Below are 27,471 nucleotides of genomic sequence, written 5' to 3' on the forward strand. Positions count from 1 at the left end.
AAATCTCTCAATTGTTGAACCAAGGAGGAGGCATCTTGTTGATCTGTTGTCCTCTGATTCTTCCCTTCCAGTCTCCAGGTTTTCCTGGCACACAGACTAGAGAGAACATTTTGTCAGAATACTGATAGGAACAACACAAGAACAACCCTCCACATCATGTCTGTGCACACATGGATTATAATGCGCACACTTCTCCCTCTCCAGATTTCATGGCAGCTCTGTGCTTTCCTGTATGTCCGCAACCTCTGTGGCATTAATCCACTATGAGTAAATGATCCTGTACTCGCCCTTTGTGAGCCTCTGACCACTTTTCCAACTTCACCAAGGCTATTTTCCCATTTGATTCTGAATCTGAAGTTTCAGATCTCCCCACACTGGTGTCACTTGCAAATGTGTTAGTGACATGCTCTCTGCACACTTGCATGCGCCATCGTGGAAATGTTTAACACCACGGAAGCCAGATACCATGGAGGACAAGAACCCCCTGACTTGAATTAGAGCCTCAGTTGACTTAAGTGTAGGCAAATTTCTAATCACCCACATTTCAGTCATTCCAAATCAGATTCTTACTGGAAGAAATGTGTCTTTACACCCAAACTATCCCATAGATGTTTTGCCCTATCTCTTCCCTATTGGGTACACTTCATCATTACAAATGTTTTTTTAAATGTTTCAAGAAAAGCTGTAGGTGATCATTATATGCTGACTATTCCTTTTTGGTAGCTCCAGTGCACTTTTTAACCAAACCTCGAATGTAAGTGAAAGAAAAAAACAGCTATTTTGTTAAGAGTCCTTCAAAATTCAAATTGCTCTCCTGCATTTACAATCCTTTTTAATTAATTTGCTTTTTGAATAAAAAGTAAAACACTGAGTAGGCATTAAGTGTTCTGTTACTCATATTTAATTTTATGTATGGAAAGGTTTCTGCACTTCCTTTGTATCCATACAGGCTGTCTTCAATTTCCAAAGATTTCTTGAAAGAAACAGCCCTACAATGGACAATGTATTTTCCCTGGAAACAGTGGTATGTAAGAAGACCAGGCTCCCCAGGACAGCTCACAAAAGCCTCGTTAACCCAAAATGTCCCTGGACTATAGCAGGGGGTGAATAATACTATAATATCCAGTCCCTTTGTATTCATGGGGGGAAGCAAAAATGTTCCAGTCAGAATGCTGGGAACTCGTCTCTGGTGTTTTACTGCTTAGAAGCCAGTGTTCCCCACACAGTCCCCGTCGGTTCTGGGGTTAGAATGGAGACCATCCTTGCTACAAACCACAGGTGATGGAATCTGCTGTCTGGGGCAGGGGCCCAAGGAGGACAGAGGCAGAGAAGAAGGAGAAAGGAGCAGGGAGACAATGACAGAGCCATTTTTGGAAAGCATGGGTAAGCTTTGAGAGACTCCGTTGTATGGACTGAATGAAGGGGGACGGGGGATGAAGGCCAGAAAGTGGAGACTGGAAAATAAAACTATGTGAAGTGTGGAGGCTCCTAAATACATCACCCACAAATCCCACTGACCCTCCCCAGACCTCACAGATGCCCTGCCACTCCCTTCATTTAATTCCACTTTCCTTACTATCCTTTCTGTTGCCACTGCCTATACTTTTTGAGCCAGTTTCTCTCTTTTCTGGTCCACTAGGGAAGAAGAGGGTTATCTTCCCAGCTGTCCTCTATTCTTTTATATATATAATGCAAATACACTCGATTTTGATGTTTTACAGAGATTTTTTTACTGCTTTCACAGGTGATAATAGTCATACCAGGAATAAAATATTTCCCTCATAAATGTCACCCTTCTATTTTTCATTTACATCTTGAAGACACAAATAATGTCATATTGGTAAATGGTAAAATAGTGGCCTGTACACTGGAGCAGAGAGCTTCCCGCAGATTGTCTCATAGAGTTCTCCCTTCAAGGTGGAGCCGTCCAGGGACTCCCGGGGAGAAGCAAGATGGCGCCCGGGAGGAGGGGTGGGAACTGGATCCCCTATTCATAGGCTAGAATAACCCCCATCCTATTCTAATAGATATTGAAATCAGATCACAGGGGAAAGAAATTCCATCAAAGTTCTTTTAGTAAAGGGTGAATCTGAATTCATGTTTACTGGCTATTTCTTCTTTCTGCGGGTAAAGATATTCCAGAGTCACCCCTGGCCCCACTGCATATGCAAAGAGTTCCTTCCAGTGGTCCGCTAGAAGGCATCTCCATTCAGAAACACACCTATCAGCTCTGGCCTGTGAGGCACTACTCCTTCCCTCTCTTGCTGCTGCTGAGCACTGCACAGTGAAGGGGCCTCGTACCCATGGAGGCAATGATGGTGCCCACAAGCGAGCCACAGCTTTTCCAGCTGCTACCTCCTGGCTCAGCCTGCCAAGCACATCTGACACTCTCTATCACTGGATCTCTGAGCAGACCCTCCTATTTCTTAATTTTATAACTAGTTGAAAATATCCAAGAGAAAGCTAAGGCACTCTGGCCTGGCTTAACCATAAGGAGGGGGCGTGTGGATCCTGTGGTTAAACTGGCGTAAGCAGCCATGAGAAAATGAGGAATCACAAGCTATGGAAGAGATGGACAAAGATGAGGCACAGCAGCCTAGGACAGATTGGATGAGGGAGCTGTTTATATGTTCATTAAAGAAAGAAATGGAAAACCAGTTGGTCAGAGGACACTGAATATGGGTTATATTAGTTTCTTCTTGCTACTGTAACACATTACTACAGACTTAGTGGCTTACTACAACAGAACTTTATGATCTTACACTTCAGGAGGTCAGAAATCATAAATCCGTTTCACTGGGCTGAAGTCAAGTTGTGAGCGGGGCTGTGCTATAGAGTCCTATATGGAGAGTCAGTTTCCTTGCTCTTCCAACTTCTAGAGGCCACCCATATTCCTTGGCTCTGTGGCTTCTTTCTCCACCTTTTCAAGGTCATTCCAGCCTCTGCTTCCATAATCATATGTCCTTTCTTCGACTCTGACCCTCCTGCCTCCCTCCTATAAGGACTGTTGGGATTACATTGGGCCCACACAGATAATCCAGCATGATCTTGCATCTCAAATTCCTTAATTTAATTGCAGCAGCTAAGGCCCTTCTGGTCTTTGGGGGCTTTATATGTAATATATTCACAGGTTTCAGGGATTTTCACATCTTTGTGTGAGGGAAATTATTTAGCCTACCACATAAGTCCTTGTCCACTGATAAGATAAACTTAAATGTCTTGGAAGAAAAAAAAAATCAGAATAGGTGTTCTTCCCTCTCTTACAACGTTTTCTAGAAAATTTCAGGTATTTATGCTTAACTTCACTGATCTGAAAAAGAACCTGATGAGGCTAAGGAAGAGATGGGACACAGTAATCTTGGAAAAAGATTTGGATTCAACTCTTGCAGTGACAGAAAGAGCAGATGTGACTGGAAAGTATCATAGTGTGAGGAGGGGTGATGACCTGGTGACCAGGTGACCCCACTGCAGGGAGGGGAGGTTACTCTTGTCACATTCCCAGCAGAAGAGTTGAGGCCACGTGCTGAGCCCTGTTTGATTGGCAAGAGGCTGGGAAACCGTATTTTCTGAGCTTCACCAGTACAATCTTACCTGACCATTAAACTAAAGAATTGGAGATTGTTTGAAGAGAAAATGGAGAGGTAGCTGTTCAAAAACAAAAGGAAACTTTTCATACCAGTGGCTCAGACATACCACATGTGCAGACACAGTGAGTTTATGCTCCCATAACATATGAGGGGAACAGCTGTGGTAGAAATGGTGCCATTAAGCCAGTTGTGATTGTGTAAAGTAATGAGAGCCCCTCAGGCAACCAAGAGCTAACATTCTCAAAACTAAACCAAGAAAGATTTCTTGGTGAGGTTCTGGCAATTTCTGCATTAGCAATGGAGGCAGTAGAGACTGGTACCCTGGCTCACAACACCCCCTTATATGAAAGACTTATTTGGCCAGAGCAGTCAACTTTTCTAGGTTGGCTTTGTAGATTATCAGGGTCTAAACAGAATGGCTCTCCCACTGGCATTGACAGTATCCTATATAATAGTTCAAGCTAATAAGGAAGCTTGATAGGCACTAGAGATTTCGGTGCTGTCAATGATCTGGATTTTTTTTTTCCAGTCCCAATTTCTGAGAAAAAGCCAATCTCGATTTGTCTTTACCTGAAAGACCATGTAATCTATTTTAACAGTTCTCAGACAAGGATATGTTAACGCCCTTACCTGTGACCAGAATTCGTATGAAGAGACTCAAACTTACTGATATAAAAGATACTCTAATCTACAGCTTTGATGATTAATGATTACTAGGCTTACAAAAGAATGGGCTGACAGAGTTGGACCTGGTGTGACTCATGACAAAGTGAGAGTGGCTTGTAAAGTCTGCAGAATTATAAGGGATAACCCAATAGGGAAAATTTGAAGGATCAGGGATCTTTCCCAAATGATGAAAAATATTCCATGCCCCCCTGAAATGAATAAGAAATATAATACTTGGTGGAACTCCTTGGGTCCTGGAGAAGTCATATCTTATATTTGGGATATTATTAAGTCCCATTAGAAAAAAAATAAAGAAAAGGGAATTGAAAAGAAAAAAAAGATAGAAAAATAAAGTCACTTTTGAAGATGATCTCAAAGAGCTAAAAGCTTCTTTAGGTCTTCATTGAATACGAGTATTGAGTATAACCCTGAATGCCTAAGATCCACAGCTGCTTTACCCAAACATTGACAAATGCTCAAAGAGGTTGGAGTTCAAGGCAAAAAGCCAGTAGGGGCAACAGAGAAACAGCCTTAAGGCTGAACATAATTAATGACTGAGTTTCCACCATTAGGTATTTACTTTTTGAAAGGCAACCAATGGCTTGCTAATAGAGATTGCTTGCATCTCTGAGAGATATTTGAGGAGAGAATGTCAGAATTCTCTGGAGAATGTCAGAAAACATGGACCTAAGAAAGAGTCTGTCCCCAAACTCTGATTAAGTGCGGGGTTTTGCTTAAGAATGCTCTAAAGTTTGGTTATACCAGAGGTGTCCACCAGATGCATGAAGAGGATTCCTCAGAACTGAGATTCTCCTGCTTTATATCTTGTGGGGCTTCCTCCTCTATGGAAGAAATCCCAACCTAGGATTTCTTATCAGAGCAAGTCCAGCAGTAACAGGACTTGTAGACAAGAGTACAAAACAATGGAGAAGGAGCACCTTTGGAAGGCTGCTTCCTCCAACCTCGTTTATAGAAGAGTGCATATTAACAGAACAGAAATCAAAACCACGGCACCAGAACATGTCTTCCTAGTTGACCAGGTTGTATTTTTTCGAACGATCATTTGAAAAGGTGCTAGGGATAGTGAGTCATTCATGGCTCATATACATAGGGTTGATCATCCAGTGTGCAACCTGCCACAGTAGGATGACTTTTTCCCTTGACCAGTTGGTTGGCTTTATCACATGGGTCCATTTCATCCTCCTGACCACTTGGCCTTGAAAGCAAGTGCACTGATGCTATGTTGGGAAGGTGCCAACTCTCGTGAAAATCTCCTTTCAAAATTTTCAAAGTAAATCATAATTTCCTCATTCAAATTTGCCTTTTCCCCACCCCTGCAAGCATGGATATCTTTATTAATAAATACCACACGGTTTTTCCTCTTATCTTTAAGAGTTTCCAAAGCTAATGTTTTCCCCCCTTTTTGCAAGTCCCCAGGATCTAGATTTAATTTTTCTGCAATAAGAAATGAATCAGTAGGGGCGCCTGGGTGGCTCAGTCGTTAAGCGTCTGCCTTCGGTTCAGGTCATGATCCCAGGGTCCTGGGATCGAGCCCCGCGTCGGGCTTCCTGCTCCGTGGGAAGCCTGCTTCTCCCTCTCCCACTCCCCCTGCTTGTGTTCCCTCTCTCGCTGTGTCTCTCTCCGTCAAGTAAATAAATAAAATCTTAAAGAAAAAAAAAAAAGAAATGAACCAAAGATGATAATTTGTTTTGCAATTTAGATTTTTTTCATTTTAGTGTCCTAAACCCTGAAGAGTGACAGCAGAATGTGAAGATTTTGAATTATGAATAATCTTCCTCATTGTTCTGACTTTTATCTGTCTCTCTACCACTGAGCCCAAGTTCATCTAATGGAAATTGGATATTCAACCATGGGCCTGAGTACTACATTATTTCCCATGATTTTATATCTTTTTTGCATTAAGGAAAACAAGCCATCTGCATATCTATAATTAGCTAATGTATTCAGCATTGGTTCCTATAAACAAGATGCAGGTGTAAGGAGTGCTGAAGCATTTCGTTCCTAGTGTTGGCTTTTACTTGTGGGAAAAATTACTCTCACTTCATGAAATAAAAAGATAAAGTTATAAGAAAAACATTTTTAAATGTGTGTAATATCTGCTGAACTGGTGTCCTATTTATAGCTGTATAATATTCTAAGGCTCTCAGATCTCTTCGCTGGCACCAGAAATCTTTGTTCTGAAGTACTAATTTGCTTGGCACATGACATTTTTCCTGAAGGGTAGACTGTGAAAATTGGCTTTATTTCAAAATTTTGAAGTTTACGGTCAAAACTGTGTTCTGTCAAAAAATAATATGGCACGCGTGCTGAGTGCCACGTACTCGTCTTGGCCCTGGGCGTTCAGCCGTGAGCATATTAGGCAAGATCTGCGCTCTCACCATGCGTATATCCCTCTAGGTGGGAGTGGGGCATAAATCAACAGATAAGTATGTGAAATGTATCAGGGGGTAAATGGGAGCGAAGGAGGACTACCGAAAGAGGGAGGTAGACCAACAGCAGAGGGGACGGGGTGCAGGTTAGATGGGCTATTTTTGATGGCTAATAGGTTGAGTGGACACCGGAATGATGGAAAGGAAGTCATTCTGTGGAGTCTGGGAGAACACATCTGGCCACTCGAGAACTTCCAGAAGCCCAGAGGAACCGAAACCAAAAGTGGGGAAGAGAGATTGATGAGCAGTGGAAGCAGAAAGAAAACAGGGACTGGTCACATAGGACCAAAGGCCAAGGTTAATGACCTTCTCAATGTGATGGGATCATTAGGAGATTTTTCTCTAAGATTTTATTTATTCATTTGAATGACAGAGAGCGCACAAGCAGGGGGAGAGGCAGAGGGAGAGGGAGAAGCAGACTCCTTGCTGAGCAGGGAGCCTGATGCGGGGCTCGATCCCAGGACCTGGAGATCATGGCCTGAGCCGAAGGCAGACGCTTAACCACCTGAGTCACCCAGGCATCCCTCATTAGGAGATTTTGAGCAGGAGTGATATGGTGTTTTAAAACATGTATGTTTAAAAAAGAAAAAAAACAGTAAAACAATAAATGATTCTGCCTACTGTGTGTGTTTATAAAACAAAACAAAATTCTTCCCTAAGTCTCCTGCCTCTACCAGCCTATTAAAAACTGAAAGTATAATTATCGCCTTCCTTTTAATCTGGAAAAAAATTTTATGCAAAAATACACATAATTCATTTGAAAATTATTAAGTAATTAAAAATGCAAACCAAAGCATATATGTATTCGGTACTTTTTAAATGCATGATTAGAAAATGATAAATAAGAACATATGGAAACTTGAATTTTTTAAGTCAGGGATTTCATATGTTGAAGGTATTTTTTAAGGTTTATTTATTTATTTTAGAGAGGGTGGGGAGGGGCAGAGGGAGAGGGAGAGAAATCCTCAAGCAGACTCCCTTCTGAGTGGGGAACCTGATGCAGGGCTCAATCCCAGGACCCTGAGATCATGACCTGAGCCAAAACCAAGAGGCAGATGCTTAACCAGCTATGCCACCCAGGCTCTCCATGTTGGGAAATTTTTTAAAAGAATTTAAGTGAGAAACTCTGCTGAGAACTAGCGTCTGAAAATAGAGTAAAATCAGAGTATTTTATTATTTGTAATTGGGATTCCAGCCATCTAATCTGGGATACTCTAGGACTAAAGATATTTGAACTGAAATTATTAATGTAAAGAAGTAAACAATCTTCTCAATCTCTGTGGCTGTTTATTAGAAGGTAGAATATCAACAGGGTAGGTCCTTTGAACCCACAAGTCTCGGTGAGTTATAAGAAGAAAATTATTACTACACAATTTAAATTGGAATAAAATAATCAAAAGAAATGAATGAATCCCATTTTTGTGGGAGAAGGAAGAGGAGACATTTGGAATTACTTTCTCTTTTGACTATATACATACACACATTTATTTATACCCTATGCATATTATTTTATACATATATTTATTTATGCATACATTTATTTATTTAACATCTGTGTCACATTATAATATGTGTGCATGTAAAATTATAGACATGTGTGATTTAGTACCACTCACTTACTAAAATCACCAGGAGAGAATTTCTGAGATAAATGCCCATGTGATATCTAGAATATCTGCGTCTCCTTCTCCATTAAGGATGACACAGAGGTTTAGGATACATGGCACTGCACTTGGTGGGATTTCTTAGAACATAGTTTTTTAAAATTCAAAGGTCACACATGCACCAAAAACAAGTGTATTTTCTTATTATGCCAAGTCCACGTGTCATATAAATGTTCTGCTTGGGCTGATGGACAAAATGAAGAGTGAATAACATTTAATCAGCTGAAAAGTATCACCAAATAACTCATATTTCAAGATGCCGTGTTGCAGACAGATTTCCCTGGTAACAGCTTTCTTTGTGTTCCGTAGAAACATGTGAGAAAGAATAAGGTTGACATGTTCCAGTTTGTGGATTCTCAAAAGAGCTGGTATCAGTGGTTGCATCTGACAGACAACTGCGGGGAGCTCCAGGGAGCTCTGAGTGGGGGAACCTATGGTTTTCCCTTTTGCTCAGCTTCTGAGATCCCCTGCAGCCTCCACCCACTGCTTCTGTGGGGAGAGCTAACTGGAGAATCACAAGATGGGCTTCACCAGTCACCTTGCCGGGGCTCAGAGCACAGAGCTGTTGGAATAAGAAAAGCAAAGTAAATTTAAACAAATGACTGAGAGTTGTAGAAAACCTCCTAGTCCCGGCAAACTATTTATGAATTCTCCAGTGCCCGGAAAATGGTCAAGAATGTTTCATGTGTAGGATACACTTTACTACCCAAGTGTCTTCTTTTTCACTGTCTCTCAAATTAATTCTCTTGCCTCATTGCCACAACTTCCCTTCTCATTCTTCTGCTCAGAAACTGTGAGTGGATTCTCATGTCCTGCCACTTCAGCTGTTTCCTTGTTCCGTGGAGTTCAGTGCCAGTCCCGGTCTGGTCTCTTTCCGGCGTCGCACAGCACTCCCTGCATCACGCCCCTGGGAGATGCTCTCTGCAGGGAGATGCCATTCTCTGCGTGCCTCTTGTCCCTTCCAGCCTCCCAAGCCGATGCATCTTCAGAGCCCTCGTCCATGTGGCCTGCAGGCGTTCTGGACCGTTGGCCAAACAAGCTTTCTGCAAACATTCTCTTGAATTCTGTGTTTTTCCTTTAAAATCCCATAAATCTTGAGGTGCCTGGGTGGCTCATTCAGTCAACCTTCTGACTCTTGATTTCTGCTCAGGTCATGATCTCAGGGTCATGTGATCGAGCCCCACATGGGGATCTGTGCTCAGTGGGGGGGAGTCTGCTTGAGATTCTCTCTCTCTTCCTCTTCCCCACCCACCCCCCCCCCCCGCTCAGGCACACACATGCACATGTACACTCTCTCTAAATAAATAAATAAAATCTTTAAATGAATAAATGAATGAGTAAATAAATAAAATCCCATAAATCTTATATTCTATTCCATAAATTATCTAAGTCTGATTATGAAAATAATAATAATGCCTCCACCCACATACCACTAGTCTTGGGTAAATTTAAGGGCAAAGAAGATGTCCCACCATCTAATGCACGGATGCCTCCTCTTTTCCCCCAACCCTACCATACCATGTACCCTACTTTAAGAAGTATGGACCCGTTGCATCTCAGACATTTTCGAGTTTAATCATGTTCTAATTGTATGGTCCACCAGTTTTCAAACTTATAATCAGTTTAGTTGTTATCTCTTCCAGAACGAATTAATTAACTCACTCCACTTCCCAAGGAGGCTGGTTTCATGGCCTTCCTGTGGGCTTCATAGGAAGCCTTATTTTTTATATTTCACCTTATTTATTCCTGTGAGTTTCTCCCTTGTTAGTCCATGAGATCCTCAAGGAACACAGCACAATGCTTATCACTAAATATCAGTTGAGCTGAACAGGACTGAAATTCTTTCCTCAACCAGTGTTTAGTCCAGTAAATATTGGCTATTACTACCACAGAAGAGTGTATGAGCAGCATACACTCTTCATAGGTGACTTCATAACCTAGAATAAAAAAGACACTTGCATGACAAGAAAACACTTAAGCAAATTTTATATTCTGTACAAGTTATAGGTATAAGGAAAGTCTTACTTGATACAGTTTAAAGTTTCAAAAATGTAGATATTTAAAAACAAATGCACAGGAAAGTTTTCTCTCTTTATCCATCATAACTCCTTTTGGAGAAATATATTTATTTTAATACTCATTATTGTTATAACCATAGGCTATCTAAGATACAAAATAATTTTTCTATTATTTCTATGCCTATATTTAGCATAATTTTATATTTTAGAAAGGTGTTATTTTCCATTTTGCCATAACAAAAGAATAGCAATTTTTTTAAATGTGTGCTTTTATAATGCCAAAGAAACAGAAATCTAAATGAGGGGCTGCGCCTTTCATAAATGCTTTGCCATCTGTCAGTCAAATAAAAACTACAATGTGATGATTATCAGCACACTTGTTTATTAAAATTAAAGGCCAACAGTATTAGTCAGTCATGATGCTTTCAGCTATATTTTCCTCCCTACGGGCAAAACAGAGCTAGAATTTGACCATTTCTTAGCACTCAGCCTCCCATCACTCCCATCCAAAGCTACCGTGTTTCTTTTGCCCCTGGACCATCTCAGTGGCCCCTACCTGATGTCCCTGCTTCTCCTTCGGGCCCCGACAACCTGCTCTCCACATGGCACATACAGGTGTCTTTAAACAAGTGTGTTCGGTCACCCCTCTTGGTCTCATCTTCCTCAGGGTCAACCCAGTGCCCTTACAGTGGCTAAAACCCCCGCCGGACCCAGCCCCGCTCTGCCTGGCAAGCCCTCTCGTCCTCTCTCTCTCTCTCCTTCGCTGTACTGCAGCCACCTTGTCTCCTTACGCTTCCTTGGGACTTGCTGTCGTTCCCTCATGCCCTTCGGTCTCTGCCTGAATGTCCCCTAACCATGGTACCCTGACCCACCACCTTCACACCGTCCCGCAACACTACCTCTTTTTCTCCTGCTATCTCTTCTTTATGGTTCTTATTACTGGGGAGGATCCCAGTTTTTGAGGAGCTTAAACCTTATATGTTGTGGTGGATCGTCTTTAAGGATCTAAGTTATAACTAGAAAATTGCTAGGTCCTTCTCCAGATAAAGCGACCTCTGTGCCTCACTACTGAAATGGTCCCATTGGCTGGTTTCCTTCTTTAACTTCTGACTCCTCTCCAGGTATGTGGGCTCCTTCGAGGGAGGAGGGGCTTCGTTCATCTTATCCGCCTCTGGGCCCAGCTCCTGACAGACTAAGCACTCCATAAACATTATCCAATGAGGGACTGTCTCATCAGTACCATGAAAGTTTTGGGGGTAATATATGTGGACTTCTTATGTGCACATTCTAAGATATTTTAATAATTTCCAAATAGCAAAGTCATGTGTCTGCCTTACAGGGTTTGCATTTTCAGAATTGATGTGTTTATCTAAAATTCTCTGTGAGATGCTGAACAATATATGAATTTAGCTTTGTCATTCACAAATATGTTGATTGAGTTCAATCTGGAACATGGTAAGGGAGACTTTTATCGCAGGCATTCTCTGTGATTGCCGCTACTTTGTGATGTTGTATTCCATATCTACAAGGACAGCACAAACATTGTGCCAGATAATAGAAACCATTAGACTTTTTTGGAACATGGTGAGTGTGTCTGAGTGGGGTCTCCAGAAAAGGAATGTGTGGAATCGCTTGAAATTCTTTCTTGTTGGGGCTCCTGGGTGGCTCAGTCGTTAAGCGTCTGCCTTCGGCTCGGGTCATGGTCCCAGGGTCCTGGGATCGAGCCCCGCATCGGGCTCCCTGCTCGGGGGGGAAGCCTGCTTCTCCCTCTCCCGCTCCCCCTGCTTGTGTTCCCTCTCTCGCTGTGTCTCTCTCTGTCAAGTAAATGGAATCTTTCAAAAAAAAAAAAAAAAGAAAGAAAGAAATTCTTTCTTGTTAAAAAAAGGAAAAGTGGGGGCCTTACCTGGGTGCTCTTGAAAAGGAGTGTTGAAGCTTACCTTTGGCACACAGCAGTTCTGAGAACCGAGTTGAGATGTAAGGTGTCAGGCTCGGCCTCCGGATGGAAGGTTCTGAGGCTCGTTGGCCTCTACGCTGGCTTCATTGGTGGGCAGCAAGATTTTCAATGTTCATCCATGTAGACTGACTGTGTTCCATCCTGAGACAGGGAGATGTCTGGAAGAGTTCACGGTCCGTGATTAGTTAGCAAAAGAGGGGATAGAAAGGGCCAAGGACTGTGGGAAATGTAATGTTTGTGGTGTTTCGGGTAACTTGTTTTTTTTTTAAAGTGTCCCATAAAATGCATTCCTGTGTGGAATCATGATTCACATTCAGACTAAAATAAAGGTCTTTCCCCCCTCTTTCTTTTATTTCTTTAAAGAATGGGATCCTGAGGGTGATGAGAAGTGGAAATATCGAATTGCTATAAAATAGATCATTTCGGAGATATTTTCCTAAGAAATGGTTTTCTTTAATCAGGGTTATGGCCTGGAACCTATTACCGATTCATAACCTAATACAATATCAGCTACTTCTCTAAAATTGAGGATAGTAAAAAAGGAAAAATGTCCAGAATCTCCTTTCAAGATGTTCATGTTGTTATAGGTATAGGCAGATGCCTTGGTGAAGGTCCTGAGTGCCACCTGAGGACGTGTTGAACGGGGCGGGAGCTGGGTTTGGAAATATGTGCAGGGTGACAAAGATCTCGAATGTGGGGGTCTTTTACACTGGGAAGAAAAGGGAAATCAAACAACAGTAATAATGTATTCGCAGACTTCATCTTTTCCATATGTTCAAAAACCAACTAGCTTTCTGCTAGACACAGGTGGACGTGAAGCCAGAACTCCTACATCCACAGGAGTAGCACCTGGGAAATCTGCATGAGACTAGAACCTGCGCAGTCATTCAATTTATTACCGGTTAGATCTTTTGTGACTGGTTGCATCATTTGCTACCAGTTGCATTTTTAAATCTGTTCATTAGAAGCTAATTTGTTAAACCAAAACATGGTCTTTGTCTCTTTTTGCTTAATAATTCTCTCTATATTTCAGAAAAGGATTTTCTTTTTTTTCTAATTAGTATCACCTCAAAATTATTTTTCAGTGCCTTTTTTTGATCAATTAATTTACCATAACAAGAAAAACCACTGCGCTTCTGTTCTTTTTAAAAACACAGATTAATTAATTCCTGTACTTCCTTGGAAATCTATCTAGCAAAATATGTCATGGGTACAATATTGATGCAGCACGCTTTGATATTTTTTAAATGACAACAGAATGACTACAGCTCATCCTAGAATAAATATATTCCTTATTTAATCTCATTAGTTATACACTAGATGAGATTAATGATCTATTAGATCATAAACAGTCTACACACTAAACAAAATTTATGAAGCTGTAACTCTGAATTGTGTACCTTTCACTGACTCTATCATATGTTATATATGATGCTCTCACTAAGTTCATTCATATATTGACCAGGCAGTAAGTCAATTAAGAATATCCTTTAACAAGTTAATACAGTGGTATTTCCTTGACAGATAATATTTGTTGAGCTCTTTGTTAAATAATTCACATTTGAAGTCTCGTTGACTCCTGAAAACAACCCCATGAGACAGGTTCACATTTTCTTCGTGTTTTGCGGACACTTAAGTAACTTGCCTCAGGGGACACAGGTCTAAGAGAGGGAGAATGATTTGAACCTTGTTGCTCCAGCCTCATAGCTAGCACCGCCTCCAAACACTGCAATACACTTGCTCTCTAACACATAATTTAAAAAGAAACATAATCCGTCTCGGTTCACCTGTGGAATGGAGAAAGTAGATCGTTTTGCACAACTATAGAGATATATTTTCTCTCAAAATTCTCAAAAATAATTTCTACCTTAAAACTAAAAAAAAACTTTAGCCTTTATCAATTGTACTTCTGGGTTGCTCAGAGGCAACTACAGGTACCCACATCAATTCAAACTATCTGGAAATACTGACTGGTTAACTGGCTTTACTTTAAGGGTAAGGGATGGAATTCAGTGAGGTAAAATATGTATTTTACAAACTGTGATAACTTTGTAGTTTCTTCATTAAAATGGAAAAGTGAGTTTCAGTTACCCCTGGTTCAGCCTCTGGCTTCAGATCCACAAACTTTGTATCTTCCAGTAGCTTCTTAAGCAGAGAAAATTATGTAATTTTTAAACACCAGTAGGGAATAGAAAACAATTATATCTATTTTTTATTGTTTAAACTAATACCACTGAAAAATAAGTTAATTAAGAATTTACTAAAATCACTGAGTCCAAGCTTTTAGTCAGCTTTCTGTGAACCATTTTGCAGACCTTGTGAGTTGGTTGCTTACAAATATGTAAAGTGAGAGGAGGGGTGCTGTATCTTATTAATCCAGCGGTCCATTATTAAAATTTACAGATCCAGCTTAGTTTCTCTCAGGACTAACCAGAAGCCCAAAGACATAGCCACTTTGCTTAAAACCGAGTAGATCCTTGAGAGGTATGGAAATGTTTACCCAGGTCCTTAGCTATTTAAGGACCTTATTTAATCACCAGGAGGTTAAAAAGAAGGCTACTCCAGCTTCTTTCTTCTTCCCCCACTCAGTTCCAAGTCCCTACTCATTTCAGATGCACAGTAGCTGAGCAATCTTTTGTTGCCAAGAACACCTGTAGCCCTTGCCCGCAGCATCTCACTATCCTTAAAGCAACTTTTCCTAGCATTTCTCTAAATGAAAATAGGTGCCCCCAAGAGGAATTCTATTCCCTGGTAAAGTGCTCTGTAAGCCACCATCCATCATCATCATCATTATCATTTTATGAAGACTGCCATGAGCTCGCAAACACTGCTGTAATTGGATATGTTCTAAATTATTCACTGATGTTGATATCAATTTAATGATAATAGCTAATTCATCGGTAAATATATTTTATTCTTAATGCAGATAACGTTAAGAGTAACAAGTTCACTAAGTGGCAAGCCCCCCCCCTTTTTTTGCAACAGGTGATATTGCATTACCTGCATTTTTTTCTTGTGCTGAATTTAATTGCCTATCCATTTGTTTCCTGATTTAAAAGGCTTATATGTATTCTGCCTTGTAATGAAAAGACAAGGAAGAAAACCATTGCATCTTACTCTTGAACGATTTTTAGATACTTTTACTTCCAGAGTTTAAATTGTGAAAACAGTAGGTTACTGTTTGGCAAAGGCGTGGAGGCAATTTTCGCTCTCCCCTGATAACAGACTGGGTGAGCTTCACTGATTCTGTGCACATGCATCCCAACCTTCATCCCCAAGAGACTGTCGGTGTCAAGTTGAAGAATGCCCTCTCTCTAAACGACCTGAAAGCACAAGCAGAAGGGCATCGTTTTGCTTTGTTTGATTGGTTGATCTTTTTATTTCTCCTGCTGTGGGACTCATCAGCCTCCATCTTCCTTACTTCTTGGAGACTACTCTCTCAATCTAGATACCTGAAGTTTACAGCAAAACATACAAATAAATGTGAGCTATTGACATAGGAACAGCTGACTAAAGTGGACCATCTATCAAAGAATCATTTAGTTAATGAATTTATGGTTGTCTACTCAAGTTATGTATGAAAAGACGTTTCCAGTCATTCTTTGAGTCCATCAAGTTCAGTAAAGTAGCAGATTGGAAATTTGTTCGTTCCAGATCTAATTCAAGCTATCGTTTTCCCTGTCTGTATTTCAACATTGATGGCTTTTATTCAGTCATTGGTATTAATGTAAGTAAATCTGAATCACAAGTCAGTTTTAAAAGGGAAGGCAACACAATGAAATGCCACTATAAACCATTAGAATGGCCAAAATAATAATAAAAAAAAAACAATAACAATGCTAAATGCTGGCGATGACATGTAGCAACAAGAACTCTCATCCGTTTCTGGTAGGAATGCAAAATGGTACAAACACTGTGAAAGACTATTTGGCAGTTTCTTACAAAACTAAACAGACTCTTACTATTCAATCCAGCAATTGTGCTCCTGGGCATTGACCCAAAGGATTTGAAAACTTATGTCTATACAAAAACATACAAATGATTATGGATAGCAGCTTTATTTATAATTGCCAAAACTTGGAAGCAACCATGCTGTCCTTTAGTAGATGAATGGATATATAAAGTGTACTACATCCACACAATGGAATATTATTCAACACTAAAAAGAAATGAGCTATCACACCACGAAAAGACATGAGGAAATCTTAAATGCGTATCTTACTGGGTGAAAGAAGCCAATCTGTAAAGGCTAGATACTATGTGATTCTAACTCTGTGATATTCTGGAAAAGGCAAACCATGAAGAAAAGGAAAAGATCAGTGGTTTCCAGAGGTTGGGGGAAGGAAGGGATGAATAGGAGGGCACAGGGCACTTTAGGGCAGTGGAATTACTCTGTATGATACTAGATACTATAATCGTGGATACGTGTCATTATACATTTCCAAGACCCAAAGAATGCGCAACACGGAGAGTGAACTCTACTGTAGACTGTGGACTTGGAGTGATTATGACATGTCATTGGAGGTTCATCATTTGTAACCAAAGTACCACTCAGTACATGTGATAATGGGGGAGGCTGTGTACGTGTGGGGGCAAGTGGAACATGGGAACTCTCTGTACTTTTTGCACAATTTTGCTGTGAATGTAAAACTGCTCTAAAAATAATGTCTGTTTTGAAGTAGTAAAAATAATAGGGAGAAGGAAAAAGGAAACTAACAGGACAACCAACCACACTATTCTTCCTTTCGTCTGATATTTACTAACTTATTATGATAGGGCAGATGGTCTTCTTGTGCGTTTTATTCTATTTTACATATATTTAGATCTGATATTATATGACATTTGATTAGCACTGTTTTAATAAATATTAAACATAGACTTTTGAAGAACGCTGCATGAAGATGATGAAGGGAGAAAGGGGAGAGGGTGAACTGGCCTGGAATGCTGGCATGTGAGCCAGAATACGGGCCCCGCCTGTTGGGCATGGAGTGCCCAATGGGGAGCATAAATGGAAAAGAGATTGTTGGCGGGTTAGTGGGAGAGGAAATAAAGGGGTCATTTCAAAGAAAAGAGTTTCCCCTGATCATTTTTCAAAGAGAAGTTGTACTTTATTAATGTTTAACATAGGTTTGTTTGGAGTCTTATAGGAGTTTAGGGTTGGATATAAGAAGAAACAAGAAGAACTGGGTGCAGGGAGAAGTTAATGGGAGGCAGGATCCAGGAGAAAAGCAAAGCAGGGAGGGGAGGGCGGAGGACAGCAGCCGGACCCGTCCACAGCAGCCCACGGCGCCCAGAAGTCCTGCCGTGGATAGAGACCCTGCAAGGGAACTGAGAGTCCACCTCTCACCTCCCCCCCGGCCCGCTCCTTTTGGGATGACGGGGGTAAGCAGGAGGAGGCAGAACCAACGGCCATCACATTTCACGTCTGTGAACTCAGTTCTCACTAATGTTTGGCTTTAGGATTCCCAAATTCTTAGATCAAATTCAACCCAAGAAAACAGGTTTTTTTATATATGATCCAGTGATGCCCCCAAAATAAGAGCGAAAGAAAAGGTTTATCAGCTTAGTTGTGTTTTTCTAAATAGATTAAAATAGACTTGAGATTCCATTATAAATTTAGATATATGGCATTATTTAGGGGCACCCTGCAAACACTGTGTTCACATTGTACTATTAAGAATTGATACTGCATTTGTTTTGAATTCATTTTTCTTTTAATGCTTTGAAATAGTATTTTAGTAGCTTAATGCATTAAGTTATATGAATGGGAAAATAAGTTATAAAATTAGGAATACTAATTGTAATATACAATATAGCTAAATATATAGATAAGATGGATAGATTAGATAGATAGGTGGATAGATAGATAGATTTACTACACCGTCTGCTTTTAATATATAACCAGTCGGTGAACTATAAAACATCCTTTCTGAAGTATTATCATAATGTGGGTGTGGTTGTAACACAGATGCACGTGTGGAACACGTATGTAGTGATTACAAACTGCATCTCTCTTGAGTGGGGGGCCAAGCAAACACTGGTAAAACTCTACATTGGGCAAAAGTTGTTTTCTGCTTCTTTCTCACTTTTTTTCATGGACCCAGTAACAGCCGTAGCCACTTTCCCTGCATGCACTCACCACCATAGGCTGTGTAGACATCTCAGGGAAGCTAATGGCCTCCTCCACAGCCCTGTCCTGGTATCCTGGTGTCTGTCCTTCCCTCTTCCATCCCTGGTCCTTCCCACAGGACTTGAGGTACGTGAAACACCACATCCGTGTTCTCCAAATCAGGGACTCGGAGCCCAGGAGTTCTGTGAGACCTTCAGCCTTCTCTGTGTTCATTTTGTGGGTGGATCAAAGGCATTCCTACAGGCAGATTCTGAATTCTCAGATGGCCCACGTCATGTGGATGATGCAGGCCCTCATTTTACGTGGAAGCTGGTGTAGGAAGCACTGCAGTAGCCACCTGGAGACATTCCTAGCTGTTCTCAGAAAGGGTTGTTTTTTGGGGGTTTTTTGTGTGTGTGTGTTTTGTTTTGGGGGGTTTTTTGTCCTGAAAAGAGAGAGATTACTTGGTTTTGAAAAGCCAAGTTCTAACAAATCGGAGAAACATGACTGTCTCCAGTAATAGAGTCTCCCTCCTCATTCACTGAACAAATTTTTGTTCAGCATCTGCTATGGGGCTGGCACTGCACTTGGGATAGCGATAGAGATCTAGGAGCGAACAAGAACAGACTTGCCCTCCAAGAACATATATGTTCTAGCAGACAGTCAATGACAATACACATAATAAAGAAGTTAGGGCATGGCAAGGGATATGAAGGATTCTGTAACAGATTAAGGTAAAACAAGAATGCCGGACTGGGGAGGGGTCTGGTTCAGGGTGCAGTTTTAAATAGTGTGGTTGGAGTAGCTTCCCAGAGAAAGTTGCATTTTCGCCGCTTTGAAAGGGTGGGGATGTCGCCATGTGTCCAGCACATCTGGGGGATGAATGAGTTTTCCGTGATAAGAAAACCAAGTAGGGAAAGTGCCAAATTATAACCGTTCACAACAAACCATAATTTTTCCATCCCTGAGAGGGACATGGAAATTAAAAAAAAAAGAAGACGGTATTAATGAATCGTGTTATTTTTTTCCATATAAATGCAGAAATGCTCAAATATAGCTTTACTAATGAAAACTCCATGAAATGGTCTATATGGTAACTAGCCCATTGGTTTTCAGTTTTAATGTAAAACTTGGTCTAAACATTAAAGGACAGCAAGGAATAAACCCATCTAGAGACATATTGCGAGGTGTTTGTTTTTCATTTGCTTATTTTGAAAAATCAAAACTATTTTGAGTAAAAGGAACATCAAAATTTAATGTGATTTTGTTGGTATTAATCAAATACCTGAGTTACACGTAACATGTAATGGTCTTAGTGTTCTGACTGGCTCTCGTTGTGACTTTCTCATCCTGGGCTTCTTAGATGAAAATCCTGGTGTCAGTTCTTCTGGTTTCTCATCAGCTTCTGGCTTCTGTAAAATGTTGGGAGGATGTTCTGATTAAGCGTCATCTTAACATTTTGTACATCAGTCCCATGGCCCTTTAAGAGAGTGGTTAAATTTGATAAGTCTCAGGAGCGAGAAGTTTCTCTTGCTCCTCCATCTGCTTCGTGCCATGAATATGGGCCGTATTTTTATAGAGAGAAGTATCCAAGACCTCCCTTATGAGTAAAAATCAGCTTTTCAAAATCTACAACTTGAAAGGAGGTATGTTAGAAATGTTATCAGTAGGATATGAAAGCAAGTAAAGGCAGTCAAATCTAAGAACACTGGTTTGTTTTCTTTTTTCCTTTGTGTGCTCTAAGTCAGTTCAGTCACATTAATTTTAGCAATTGCTCCATAAGAAAAACCCATTTTGATCTACATAGTGAAAGCTTACTCTCTAAGGCAAAAGTTGTGCCCTGTGTTCTTGCAGATAAGGAGACAAGGAGGCATCCAGCTCCTGGTGGACCTGCTGGATCATCGGATGACAGAAGTCCACCGTAGTGCCTGTGGAGCCTTGAGAAACTTGGTGTACGGGAAGGCCAACGATGATAATAAAATTGCCCTGAAAAACTGCGGTGGCATTCCAGCGCTGGTGAGGTTACTCCGCAAGACCACCGACCTGGAGATCCGGGAGCTGGTCACAGGTTAGAATCCTTATTAACAGTACACCTGCCTCTCAAGACAAAGGCTCCATGATCCAGCACGGTAGCAAACATGCTAACCAAGGATGGTGGGTGAGGGGCTTCTCAGGGGGCTGATAACCATGGACAGTCCCGATACGCATGAGCTGAACAAGCGAATTAAAAGGTATCTAATTTAACACCTGTGGATTGACCAAATGAGATCATTAGAATGCCGCAAACATAACCCTTCTAAAATTCTGTGACCCAATTTCAGTTTTGTCACTTGATTTAGAAGTAGCTCAGCATCTTACAACACCCACAGGTGATCATTAAAATGGCATTAAATAAGTATTCGTCAAAGGACAAGATATATGAATTGTTATTAATAAGGTATATATTTTGGTTTATAATGTGATTAAGAACAGAGATCTCATGGTACTTCACAGTTAATTTCTTGAAAAAAATATTTATGCCTACTAAAAGTCCCTAGGTGGTAGGATTACATATTAGGGAATTTCTCTTACATATATTTATATATTTACATATATATTATGTGCATATATTATATATCTACATATATGTTTATATTATATTTTTACATATTTACATATAGGGACTTTCTCAAACGTGAACATGAGAGCATGCCTTTCTGTGAACACAGAACTTTTGAGTTTTGTAAAGTAGAGGTCACTAGCATTGCACCTCATAGCGCCATGAGGATTTGATGAATGAGAACATCTAAGCGTTTAGCAGTACCTTTCTCGGCGTATGTGTGAACATTGGAATAACATGTAAACATTAGCTTTCACTCTTGTCTCTCACCTTCTAAATGTGCAGTTTTACTTGCTGGAGTGCTAACAATGTAAGTGGCCTCAGGATGGGCTTTCAGAGTACTCTTCTTGATTATCCACATTGTTGTTTTAGGTGATATTTGGTTTTTCATTCATCAAAGTTCCCCTCTAAGTGTTTGGCAAATGGTTGATTGCAAGGTTGATTCTCGAAAAAGGATCTCTTAATTCTCCGTGATGCCACTGATCTTCTGTCTTGATTCCGTAACTTCCTTGAAGCTACACTCATGAGATATATGTGAACTTGGTTTTTTTTTTAAGGAAATACATTACTCAAGCTGAGAGCCATAAGTATTTGTCCAGGCTAAGGTTAAGACTCCCAGCTTCAGCCTGTTTTCTTAAATGTATACCCTTTAAGGTTATTGTCACATCTCTTTCCCACTCGCAGCTAAATTAGAACTAGACCCCAGGTACTTTTCTTTTTTGCTTTCTTTTTTGTGTTTCTCTAAGTGGAGGATTGTCTTTCTAGAAAAAAAAATTAGTTGTTAAGGTTACAGTGTTATTAAAGTGATGTTTTACACCAAACTCATATGGGTCAGTTAAGGTAAAACTATTGTTACGCACATATGTGTAGGATATGTGTAGGATAATTTGGGGGGTGAACTAAATAATTGAAAGTATACCCTACCATTATGGTTGGGAGAGACCCCATCCCTACTTTGAGATTGAGAGAAAGGACTCCATATGTATGATGGAAAACAAACATCGTGGTGCTTCTGTGCATCAAGGCCTTGCCAATTGGATGCATGAGGCCTACAGAACACCTTCTGCTATGCACGTTATGCATCCATTTCATGATTTTAAAAGATCTGGATTTTGCTAAAATTTGGATTTGCCCCAACACAAAACCCTCTGGGATGGCTTATCTCATTGCCAAGGAAACTTGGCCACATGCAAAAGGCTGAGGTGATTGATGGTGTAAACCAGAAGGAAATAGCAGCAGTGGCTCTGTCCCCTTAGCTCATCTGCTGCAGCATGCCCATGCTTCTTCCGATATTCAGAGCTACTAGGCAGCCCTGCTTCTGACAGATGCTGGATGTCTTCCATTTAATGTACCTGGGCAGCATCAAACATTTCTATGCGAGCCTCCTTTGGAAACATCAAAGGCAGGTAACAGAATGTGGAGAAGTTTCCTTTCCTGGTGAAGCTCTGGCTATGGGAAAGATGGAGTACTTGATATACAGACAGAGTACACATGCCCCTTCTCCTGCTCCTTCGGGGAAGAACAAAGGTTTGTACCCATTGTCACATCATGGCCCAGTGTTTCTGCATCAGCATGTGCTTGTGGCCGAGACTTATCCCACGTCCCTTCCTGGAAGAAATGCTGACTTCTGTCATGACTCCATCCAGGCTGCTGGGGCTGAATGGTTCCACAATGACAGTGGTTGCTACTTCAGTAGATGTTTTCTGCTGTTCCAGAGTCACGGTCTTATTGAGCATGGCTGCACTCCAGGCATGAATTTTAGGTTTTTCAAAGAAACACATGTTGTTAAAACGTTTCGATGGGTTGAAGCTCATGGTTTCTGGAGTTGCCATGGTGGATACTATTGAAACACGATAAGCACCTTAGCCAAGCTACTGCCCTAGAAAGGGAAATCAGAAGCAACCACGTACTAGAACATTCCAGTGTGGAAGGACTTGCTGCTGCAGGCCAGTCTTGTAGCAATAAAGCCTTCTAAACTCCCATGCTGGCAGAAATCTGAGGGTGCCTGGAAACTGGCAAGGTTCTGCTAACTTCTATGTAGACATAGCATGAATGATCCAGATCAAGCCAGTGCTGACTACACTGCCTGAGCAAAAGTAAAATGAGGCAAATGAATTCACCTCAAAGAGCCTTAGAGAGTCATGTTCATCTTCAGCACCAGCCCAGCCCTCCTCTGCCACAGTGAGCTATGAAAGCTTAGATTCTGTTGGCTTCTGGGGAGCTTTGGGATTCCAGTATTTTAGTACAGCCAACTGATTTAACCTCAAGGACATCAAATCCCCCATTTATCTTATCTGTCATTCTCTTTCTACTCCTCCTCCGAGACTCTTGTCTCCCCCCACGCCTGGTAAACGCTTTGCTACACTAAGCTCACACTCTCCATTCATCCTTCATCTTTCATTTTTCAAGTGCTTTGGAATTTCTGCGGGTGTCAGGTGTGCGCTAATCCTTGGACATCTGCACGTGCAGGGTTGACGTTCAGCGGACCCACACGGTGCTTCCACCAGAGCCCACTGGGATGCTCGGCGGCTCTGTTTGGAATTGTCCCACCCATGCCCTGCTGTCTGCTAAATACGAAAAAGGGTGTTGCTGACAAATGTGTCTACGTTTTGGAAACTTAATTAGAGGAGCACCAAGGCTCATGATGGCGCCGAAAGGGTAAAAAGCCTCTCTTCACTGCTGTAGTCACATTGTCACAAGGACCCTCCTCAAAGCTTTTTAGGATTAGGTTAGATATGCAGGCATGAATTAATAAAACAGTGATTTAAGTGAAACAACTATGCCCTTTACTTCAGTTGTAAGTCTGCAGCAGACCTAATAGAAGTCCAGCAAGGACTAAGGACTCGGTACGTGACAGAGCCCCGTCAGTACAAGGGAGCTTTCTCTCCTGCATCCTCCTCCCTGAATATTAGCAAATGCGTGAAAACCAATGTGTGTTAAAAATCTGTATGTATAGGGGAAGGGAAGGTGAAGTACCCTTTGAATTCCTCTTTTAGATATTTACAAATTAAGATGTCTTGTAAACAGATACCAAAAAGAACAATGTCAGTGATTTTTAAAAAATAATAAAGCATGTTTCTAAACAAGATTTTAGGATTAGACCTAGGCTATATAACCAGAAGGATGTAGAGCACCAAATTATAAACAATAAAAGACTAAAAGAAAGAAATGTTCTTGCAGAGCTTTAAATTATTTACTGAGTATTCCTTGGCAAACTGTTTGAACAATAATAAAATGTTAAAATTGAGCTATTTACGTGCATTTACATTCAACACATAAGCGTGCATGCTTAAAAAAAATCTGCCTGTTTGCACTGCAATATCTATTCACAGCAGAATATATTTTGCTTCTGCCTGTTGGGCCTTGCAATAAATAATTTTCTTCCTATGCAATAATTACTGTGAAATGATGATCAGAATTTTATTTAAATCCAGTTGAAGCTATTATATGCTAGCCATTACTTGAAATATCCTAAGCAAATAAACTTTGGTTACAAATGTTGCATGTCCTTTGGGCTTGACTAATATAATTTTTCTCTCTCTAAATATGGAAATAATCAACCTAAATTTTGAAATGCCCAACTAAAGATTTCAGAATGCTTTACAAATCATAATAAACCAGTTTTTATTAAACCATAAAACTTAATAAATAACTTTTATTTCTGTTGAAAGCAAGTGTCCTTAAGAGTTCCGATTCTCCAAGAGCAGGGTATATTCTTGCATCTTGTGCTTCAAATACCCAGATAGTCTTTCCTTTTAATTAAAGAGACAGGCCTCAGTTTAACTATTCTACTTACTAGCATTATGTCAGTTGATTTAATGCCCAGTCTGTTATACGTTGAATTACGTGCCCCCCAAATTCGTATGTTAAAGCCCTAACCCATAGCCCCTCAAAACGTGACTCAGATGTAATTAGTTAAGTTAGGATATTAGAGTACAGTGGGCTGTTAATCTGACATAGCTGGTGTCCCTATGAAGAGAAATTCAGACACAGATACACACGGGGAGAAGGCCATGTGAACATGAAGGCAGAGATGGGGTAATGCTTCCTCGAGGCAAAGAATGCCACAGTTTGCCCAAAAACACCAGAAGCCAGGAAAGAGGCTGGGAGCAGATTCTCTTCACAGCCTTGGAAGGAACCAACCCTGGTGACATCTTGATCTTTGACTTCCAGCCTCCAGAACGGTGATAGTAAGTTTCTGTTGTCTTGGCCACTTAATTGGTGGTACTCTATTATGGCAGCCCTAGGAAACTAATACATACCCAGATCCAGGAGGTCCTTCATCTTTTCCCAGATGTGCGCAAACACATTTGTTTGTCGAGGAAATAAAGCAATGCAGATAAATGTAGAACCATGAGGACTTAATCGTGTTGCTTAATCAGTTGGCCTGATTTCTTAATGCATCTTTTTAAAGCATTTACTTGTGAAGGATTTGAAGTGGCAAAGATGATAATTAAATGCATTTTAATATTTTCAATCAAAGTAATGGCTATATATGGTAAAAAATGAAATTGTATAAAGATGCTCTTAATGAAAACGACAGTCCCCTGCCTCATCTGTCCTCTGGTATTAGATACTCCAGTCCCTCAGAGGCTTTCAGTCTCAGCTTTTGCTTTGTTTTTTTTTGTTGTTGTTGTTTTGTTTTGTTTTGTTTTCTCGTGTTTATTCCATGTCTTTAAATGATATGCTTATTTCACTCTATGTAATCAGTTATCATAGGCTTTTCATATTGACTTTCTACTATGAGGGAGAAGGATTTTTCATATTTTCACCACTCATGCCTTCTCCTTTCCAAAGTGATGGGATCTTTATTCCTTGGTTCCTCAGCAAATGCATTGGTAACTTCAAAGTTAAGCTTCTATCTTTTCAATCGAATAAAAACATTATCTCATCACCCATTTTATAAGATAAGAATATTAGTGCTCTATGTCTTCGCCCTTCTTCACAACCTCTGTCATCATACTTGACTTTTACAGTGTCAAGGTTGAATATATTTGCAATCTGTTCTGTAACCAGAGTCAGTCTTCCAAGGTTTTCTATAGCTCAATTCAAAAGTTGAAAGCCAGAGAGTAGCCTTTGCATTATGATGGAAGAGCAGACCCATGTGGTCACCCAGCCATCAAATTTCTTTCCCAGTGGGTCCAAAGTGATGATCCTTGCCAAAGAAATGATTTCTAGGATCATATCTAACAGATCCTTCATCATCTACAATGCCCACCAATTCAATTTGTCTGTGATTTTGGTCATCAGTTCCCTGGTTTTCCAGAAATCTCATGAGCAGAATCCTCTATTTGGGGGGCAGAATTTGATGATTGCTCTCTAGAACTTCTGCATTGTTCTCCAGGGTTGGGACATCTGTCTCCTAGATCCCAGGCTGTCCTCTCTCTTGGTTTATTCTCTTATAAGTTTCAAATATTAAGTAGTTCACTGAGGTGTTTAGGAGATGAAATTCTGAATATGTCAGTATTAAATCCTCATACATGATTGATATTTATTGGATATGGTTGGATAGAAATTATTTTTCTTGGGAATATTTTCTATAAGTTAATTTTATCCCTGATACATAAAAGTCTGTGATGAGATACCTAGGTTTGTGCTTTTTTAAAAATTCACTGGAATTGGACATTTCCATCTTAAAGAGTCATGACCTTCAGTGCCAGAAAACTTGTGTGGTTTTTTTTTTTTTTTAAATTGGTTCATTTTCTCTATCCTCTCTTTTTAGAATTGTTGGTGGTCAGATTTTGAACCTCTTGGACTTTACCTCGCTCTTATATTTTCATGTATTATTTGGAGCCCTTTGTCTTTTTATCATGAGAGATTTCTCCGGTATCCAAAATTTCTCTCAACCTATTGATGAGGGTTTTTATTTTTTGCAGGGATCTAGGAGATATTATTATTATTAATATTAAGAGTATCATTATTTTAATTCTAAGAACTCCTGTGTTTTTTTTTATAATCTCAATTCTCATTTTATGAATGTAAACTATTCTTGCATTTCTCTAAGGATATTATTTAGAACTAAAGTTTGTTTTCTGTTTATCAATCATCTCACCTTTCTCTGCTGTCATTTCTTTCTATTTGTTTTTATGGGAGTCTTTCTCATTAATTTTGCAGGCTTACTTTAAATGTGGAGAGACCCTCAGTTTTCTGTTCTTTTTTTTTTTTTATGAAAGAAGATGTTGCTTTACTGAAGGTTTATACACAGTATAGTTTCAAGCAGTTGAGCACATGGCTATTCCCATATGTTCTACACATAAGTTTACAAAACCGTATATTTTAAGGAACAATACTACTTGAATGATGGTTATACACAATGAACTTTCAAATTATAGAAACAGCCCAAGTGCCCATCGACTGAAGAATGGATAAAAAAGATGTGGCATATATATACAATGGAATATTATTCAGTGATTTAAAAAAGGAT

At 40.2% G+C, this 27,471-nt stretch overlaps 1 protein-coding gene across 5 annotated transcripts in view; it reads left to right on the plus strand.

Moving 5' to 3' along the window:
- The window catches only part of CTNND2 (catenin delta 2), a 907,509-nt gene that overhangs the window by 680,630 nt on the left and 199,408 nt on the right, over positions 1-27,471 (plus strand). For all 5 annotated transcript variants that reach the window (XM_073891088.1, XM_025867463.2, XM_073891086.1 and 2 more), the window contains one exon: positions 20,303-20,516. In XM_073891088.1, coding sequence (XP_073747189.1) covers positions 20,303-20,516 — 214 coding nt within the window. The remainder of the gene's footprint in view (positions 1-20,302; positions 20,517-27,471) is intronic.

The sequence above is a fragment of the Callorhinus ursinus genome, unplaced genomic scaffold, assembly GCF_003265705.2.
Source record: "Callorhinus ursinus isolate GAN/ISIS: 27379988/994484 unplaced genomic scaffold, GSC_fseal_2.0 scaffold3, whole genome shotgun sequence".
Classification (NCBI taxonomy): Eukaryota; Metazoa; Chordata; class Mammalia; order Carnivora; family Otariidae; genus Callorhinus; species Callorhinus ursinus.